The sequence below is a fragment of the Sinocyclocheilus anshuiensis genome, unplaced genomic scaffold (genome assembly GCF_001515605.1).
Source record: "Sinocyclocheilus anshuiensis isolate Anshui unplaced genomic scaffold, SAMN03320099.WGS_v1.1 scaffold1249, whole genome shotgun sequence".
NCBI classification, from domain to species: domain Eukaryota; kingdom Metazoa; phylum Chordata; class Actinopteri; order Cypriniformes; family Cyprinidae; genus Sinocyclocheilus; species Sinocyclocheilus anshuiensis.
Genome location: NW_015549641.1, coordinates 76596 through 83614, shown reverse-complemented (window position 1 = coordinate 83614; position 7019 = coordinate 76596). Strand labels below are relative to the sequence as shown.

General features: G+C 36.7%; 1 protein-coding gene across 1 annotated transcript in view; it reads left to right on the top strand.

Moving 5' to 3' along the window:
* LOC107659873 (synaptotagmin-like protein 3) overlaps positions 1 to 2534 on the top strand; it is a 7253-nt gene extending 4719 nt beyond the window's left edge. Inside the window, exons 11-15 of the mRNA XM_016448969.1 lie at positions 237 to 407; positions 594 to 678; positions 847 to 937; positions 1822 to 2018; positions 2261 to 2534. Coding sequence (XP_016304455.1) covers positions 237 to 407; positions 594 to 678; positions 847 to 937; positions 1822 to 2018; positions 2261 to 2355 — 639 coding nt within the window. The 3' untranslated portion in view covers positions 2356 to 2534. The remainder of the gene's footprint in view (positions 1 to 236; positions 408 to 593; positions 679 to 846; positions 938 to 1821; positions 2019 to 2260) is intronic.
* The last annotated feature ends 4485 nt before the right edge of the window (positions 2535 to 7019 follow it).

Sequence of the window (7019 nt, the reverse complement as noted above, 5' to 3'; positions counted from 1 at the left end):
ATGCCTCGGGGGTGAGTAAAATGCAGCCTAATTTTAATTTTTGGGTGAACTAACCCTTTAACTCAGATTTTTACGTGTATGAATTAATTTTAAATTTAATTTAGCTGTATTTATTTAAAAGTAATATTTAATTATTTAGACTTTTTATTTTTTAATTTACATAAATAGAAATGCATTGCAAGTGTGACTATATTTTGAGGGGTTTTTGTGCTGAACTCTTTGGTTTGTGTTTGCAGTGTGCGCTTGCTGCTGAACAGCTGGGCAGCAGTGTAGTTCAGGTGTCAGTGTGGCACTCCCGAGGACTCAAGCGGAAGCTCTTTCTGGGCGAGACGCACATCTGTCTGGCAGACTTGTGTCTGGAGAGCACAGACACTCAGCGCTCGGTCTGCAACAAACTCTGTCCAAAGGTAAGATCAGTCAAACTGGACTGACCTCATTAGAACATTATGAAATGATCTGCTCTTAAATGAAGTCTTTAAGTGCTTTTTACTGGGCAAGTTGTATAAGAAGAATTAATTGCATATGCAAACATCTGCTCATGTTCTGAGGTATATCTGCTGACCTGTTAAATGCTGAAGCTTGTTCTTTTGTAGCAGGGACATCCACTGTGTGGCGATGTGGAGCTGCTGCTTAAAGCTCAATTCCAGTTCCTGCCACAGATTTACCCACATACAGCCGGTATGAGACTAGCACTCGATTACACACAGCAAAAGACTGCCTTTTCTGGGCTTTGTTCTATTCTTAAGTGCTCATTATAAATGCATGCATTTAAACTCTTATTAAACATATATCAGGCCTATTTCAGAATGAAAATATATTAAGTGTAATCCCTCTATCTATATACAGACGTTTTGATTGGAGCAGCAGGACAGCTCAAAGTTATCATCACTGATGTGTCGAAGCTGCTCTCTCTGTCGAAAACAGCTTACATTGAAGGGTGAGTGGACAGTAACTGTGTGTATGAAGCCTATGACTGTAGTAGTTCCAATAAGCTTACATAAAGAACATTGTTATGGTCACAAAACCAGACATAAAATATAATAGACTTTACTACAAATTATAAAGGAGTTTCATCATTAATAATCAAATGAACGATATTCAGTTATTTTTCTCTCACAGTTTCCCGAATATTGTGCAAACCAAATCATTAGGTTTGCTAAGGTAAATAGTTTTAATGCATAATGTTCAATGTTATATATTATTATAATAATAGTGTGTATTTAGGATACATAAAATATTTGCTATAAAAGTATAGTTGTTATATATAAAATCTTATATATATATACATGTATATATACATGTATATACATACACACACACACAAGTCTTCTATGCACATTATGGTAGTAATATAGTGAGATAGATATATATAAAAAAAAGGTAGATAATAAAAGGTGTAATTTATTCCTGTGATTGCAAAGCTGAATTTTCAGTCTTCATCCAGTCTTCAGTGTCACATGATCCTTCAGAAATTATTCTTATGTGCTGATTTTATAATATTTCATATTGTTAAAGGCTTAATATTTTCAGGTTTATTTGATGAAAATAATATTTAATAGAACAGCATTTATTTAAATTCTAAATCTTTTGTAATATTATTAATGTAATGCTTAATGCATATATGTGATGCTTAATGTAATATTCTTACAGAGTAAAAAAAAAAAAAACTTACTGGCCTGATTTTTGAACAGTACTGTATAAAAAAATGACTGTGAATCTGTACTCTCCTTTCCACAAGAATATACAGTAAATGTTGTGCCATAATATTTGCAGGCATATATGGCACATGACTGCATTAATTGGGTTTTAATGTCTTCTTAGAATCCTTTGCCTTCCTGGAGATCGAGAGCTAGTGCAGAGAACTCCAGCGCTGAAGAAGACTACTGGTTCTGTCCAAATGAACTTCAGCAGATTCACACGTCAGGCGCTCCAGCAGGCCACGCTGCAGCTCAACCTGTGGGAGAAAAACACCTTCAGCCTCACTGACCGTTTACTGAGATCAGCACGACTGGACGGAGGTGAGTTCCCCACACTAAACAGACATTAAAGGTGGACTAGGTATTTTCCACTAAAAGTTTAACACCTAAATGCGCATGAACTGTACACTCACATGAGATCAAGACTCCAGTTATATATGTTTTTGACGTCAGTAGTTATTTTTGACATCAATAAATGAGCACCAGTAGGCTTCTCTAAAAATAATGTCCACACACAAAAAAAAAAAGGACTTGTATGTCATTCTGTCTGCTTATTTTGGCAGAATCGTCATGGCAACGTCTGCAGCAGATGCCAGGAGAGTGGCATGACTTCCTTCTTCCATTTCATGCAAATGTCAGCACAAGCATGAGGTCATAACTGAATAACTCAACCCACAGATCCTGGCAGTGATCTGTTGTGCTTACAGGCTTGCGAAGAACCAGAATCATGACAAACAAATGCCCAGATCGTCTTAAAAGTGCCTTCTTCTCATTTCTTCAGACATGATCCATTTTCTTTGTTGTTGTTATATATATATATATACAGTATATATTATTTAATTTTCATCATTTCATAACTTATTTAATAAACTAAATAGATCCACAAAGATGGCATGTGGTGCAGTACTCTGTTCTTAAATAAAACACACCCAGATCTGTTCATCATAAATCTTTATTTCTAATATAATAAACACCTTTTAGGGGAAAATAAATAAATCCAGTTGTCAAGCTTGATAATAGTCACACTTTAAAATGTTAACCCAGGGTCAACTAGTTCTTAACCTGGGTTAGTTACTAGATTCATAACCCAGGATTAAAAACAATGTTAAGCCCTGTAAAAACACTCCTCATCTGCCACTGGATGGTAGTGCGTAGTGTGAAAAGCTTATTTGTGTATGGATGATATCAAGTTATATTTCAAACACATGCGCTCAAAGTGCTGCAAGTGATTAAAACGGCTGATTTTGATTGTGGAAAATCAAGAATGAATTAAGACCTTCAGCCTCTGTACAAAAAAAATAAAATACTATTCTGTGTTTATGAAAGTGGCACCACATGGTTACAGGCATTACAGAAACAATTTACCAAATTGCCATATTCACCCATTTGCATGTCGCTCATAAATCTGAATGTCTAAAAACTCCATTCTTCTGTTGGATATATTTTACATTTGGTCCCACCAGCAGAGTAAAGGTGTCTTAACACTACCTGATTTGTGCTATTTTTAATAGTTTTAATTAAAATATGAAGAGCTGCTAGCAAGTCTGTGAGAAACTCTCTGCTTAGAGAACCACCAACAGCATACTGTATATCAAAATCCATTTAGATACCTACTGAGATTACAAAAGTCTATTAAACAAATCTTCCTTCATCCCACTGTCATGGCAATAAACATTCAGTAACTAGTTCAAAGTCATAAAAAAAATCAGTTTGTATCTAATGTAGGAAATCTAACGATGCATTCGAACAATCCAAAATATATATATAAAAAAGTATAACTTAAATATGAATATCTTCTAAAAAAAAAAAAGAATCTAATACGATCATCATTTGGGTCAGTACAGAATTCAATAAATGAATCTGTAGTCATTAGTAAAGAAGAAAAGTACCCATAAACCTTAAATAACCCAAAGACTGAATAAATAAACACTATAACAAATAACCTGGCAATACAGCATATATTCAACATTAATGAAAGAGTTTTAATATAAGACTATACATAAAATTACGATTATACTGCCAAGTCTTGTGCCGAGTGGATCATTAACAAGAAAAAGGGGCGAAAAAAAGTACAACCACTTATTACAACCCAAAACGAATTAAAACTATATTTTGGCCAGATTATTGAATTGCAAACACATATTTAACAAAAGGGGGATGCATTGTTGGCACGTGTGTTTAAATGTTATTTAGTTTCATATTTTAATGGCAAAAGCAGACTTCAGTACATTCTGTGAAACTGGTGTGCATTTGTGAAATTGGTAATATTTTACAATAAGGCTGTATACGTTAACACAATTAACTGAACAATTTATTAATCTTGGATAATGTTAATTGCTATATATACTATATAAATAAACATTAAGAGTCGTCACTAATTAGCATTACAAACCAAGAATGAACAAATGACCAAACATTAATAAATGATGTTAAAAATGTTCATGACTCCTCATACATTAACTAATGCTACAGTATAGAACCTTACTGTAAAATATTACCGTTAAATTCGATGTACACCACTAAGGGGTAAACATATCTGTGTTTATGTATATTAACCGTAATGACAAAAAAAGTGTGCATTTTTAGTGCATGTTGACCCAGTGTTCATATTAAACGAATCAAATCTGTTGTATTACTGTGTGCGTGTACGGTACATGTGCGCAGGTTGTGCCTCTTGCATTGACCACTCATACATAGGGAACGAAAGAAAATGGACAAGGGCTTTGAGACTCATTTCCTCCCTCCCTCCCAAAGTTTCCTGGTCCAGATATTTTATAAGGCCTCAAACTCATCAATCCTCTGTTTAGTGTTGCCTTGGCGGATCTGCCGGAGAGTTTTGTATTTGTCTCGGCCGGCGCGCATATTCTCTGTGTGCAACAGGTCGTTCGGAGTCTTCTTGGTGTCGTCACGAGCTTGGGACAACTCTGATGTCAGAGCCTGTAAAGAAGATAATGTCAGAAATTTAGTGATGATGCTTTGATCCGTGACTTTAGAGAGCGATTAGAGCTGAATCCATGTGATTTTAGAAATAAAGGTGCTTCACGATGCCATAGAAGAACCTTTTTGTATAAATGGTTCCATAAAGAACCTTTAACATCTGAAGAACCTTTCTGTTTCACAAAAGGTTCGTTGGGGCGAAAAAAGGTTCTTCAGATTATAAAAAGGTAAGAAAGAGATGGTTCTTTAAAGAACCTTTGACTGAATAGTTCTTTGTGGAACCAAAAATGGTTCTTCTATGGCATCGCTTGAAGAACCTTTTGAAGCACCTTTATTTTTAAGAGTGTAGGACTTCAAACAATCACAGTCCCAACCCAAATGTGTTTGGATTAACAACCTGGAACATTGTTGTTTAGGCCTATGTCAGCCCCTAAACCCATTCAGAACAATTGGATATCTAGTTGATAACATTCTTATTGATCTATAGTTCCCTCTGATGTAGGTTAGGAATGTGTTACGGTTGGCGTTTGGGGAAGGGATAGTGTTTGAACTGTTCTGGGATAATTGTGTTTGGACTGTTTGATATTTCAGGAACATGACCTACTTGGCAAAATCACATTGACCATTCCTAACCCTAATTATTAACTAACCCTACAGGCAGAGGGAAATTATAGGTTTATAAGTCAAGCCCCAGCCCGAGCCTAAATCCTAAACCTAATCCTATTTCCAAAATCTGTTTGGTTGATAAGAGTGTTGCCCAGGACCAACAAAGATCTGTTAGCGGTACAACAGTTAATTCTATGAGACAAAGTAGGACATGTTTCATGTTTATAGACATCCCTGGTGCTAGACAACTAACTATTCATCTCAACCAAGAATAGCTCTAGGTCTATCCAACCCTAAACCTAACCCCAACGTTCCCCTAAAGATAAAGGCAAATTGCTAATAGATGTTGTTTTAGGACAGGGGTTAATCATTCCTACTCACAGAGAGCTATATTAGCCACTTTCTGACACACAGTAGTTCATACTCCCCAAGAAGGCTTAGAGCCCTGAAGTCGACCTACACACCTGAAGAGACTTTATTCTCTTGCATTTGCACCTACAATGGGAACCCAGCTATGATAGAGGATGGCAGAATCAGAGCTTTTGTTGGTTTTATGTTATTGACATGGGAGTTGGAAAGGCAACGAGATAAATCAACTACCAACTTATGTGCAAGTATTTACTCAATCAATTCCTGATTAGTTCCTTCAGTGGGAGAGGGGCTATTCCTAGTTTAGCTTAGCTTAGTTCCAAACCTGCTTCAATGCATCCTAGATTTAAGTTTTAAGTAAAACCAAATATCTTGATAAGCTGGTTCAGGGACTACTACACAACTAAACTCTGCAGGAAAGTGGATCTCCATGAGTCAGAATGAGTAACCCTGTTCTAGACCCTTAACCTAAAATCAGAAAGCAATGACAGGTTATAGGAATGTTGTATAGGACAGGGTTATTCAACCCCGCTCCTTGAGACACACTGGACTGAATTCAGGTCCAACCCTAATCAAACACACCTGAACCATCTAACCAAGGTGTTCAAGATTACTTGGATCCAGTTGAATACCCCTGATCCAGGACCAATAAGGTCTTATAAGACGTTACAGGAAGGTAGCTCTCTGGAGCGCAGGAACAGTTTAGTTCCGAAGCAAACAAACCTGGTAAAGACCTTGATTAGTTGGCTCACTGGTGTTGGACTACATGAAGGCACTAGAACAGGGATGTCAAACTCACTGTCCTGCAGAGCTTATCTCCAACCCTAATTAAACACACCTAAACAGCTGATCAAGGTCTTCAGGATTGCTATAAGCTTCCAGGCAAGTATTTTGAATCTGGTTGGAGCTACACTATGGAGGACACTGGCCCTTTAGGAGTGGAGTTTGACCCATGCGCATTGTGCACTAAAAGAACCAAACTTTACAGGGGCTATATTACAGAAACACCCTTATTCTAGAATACCATCTTATTTGTTTAGTAGCCATGGTGATTTCAGGTAGGAACACACTGGAGTCAGATCTTAACTTAAAACTTAAGGAAGTATGAAATCCAACCCTGCCCTCAGAGGGCTACCATCCAGCACAGTTATGCTGCGTTCAAGTCCTCCTGGGACATTCGTACTTACGAGTTGACAAGTCGTAGTTACGACGTCAGGTGCGTTCAAGTCAGTTTAGTCGGCACAAGATGGCGGTGTACCTTTTAATAAAGTACCAGAAAATACAACAGGGTCTGTTAACTCTGCTTATAGAAAATGAAGAGCAAAGAATTCGCACCAGGTGTGTTTTGCGTTTTTAATATTTTTAAAAAGTAATTTATGAAGCCACTTTAATCTGTATCGCATAAAAACG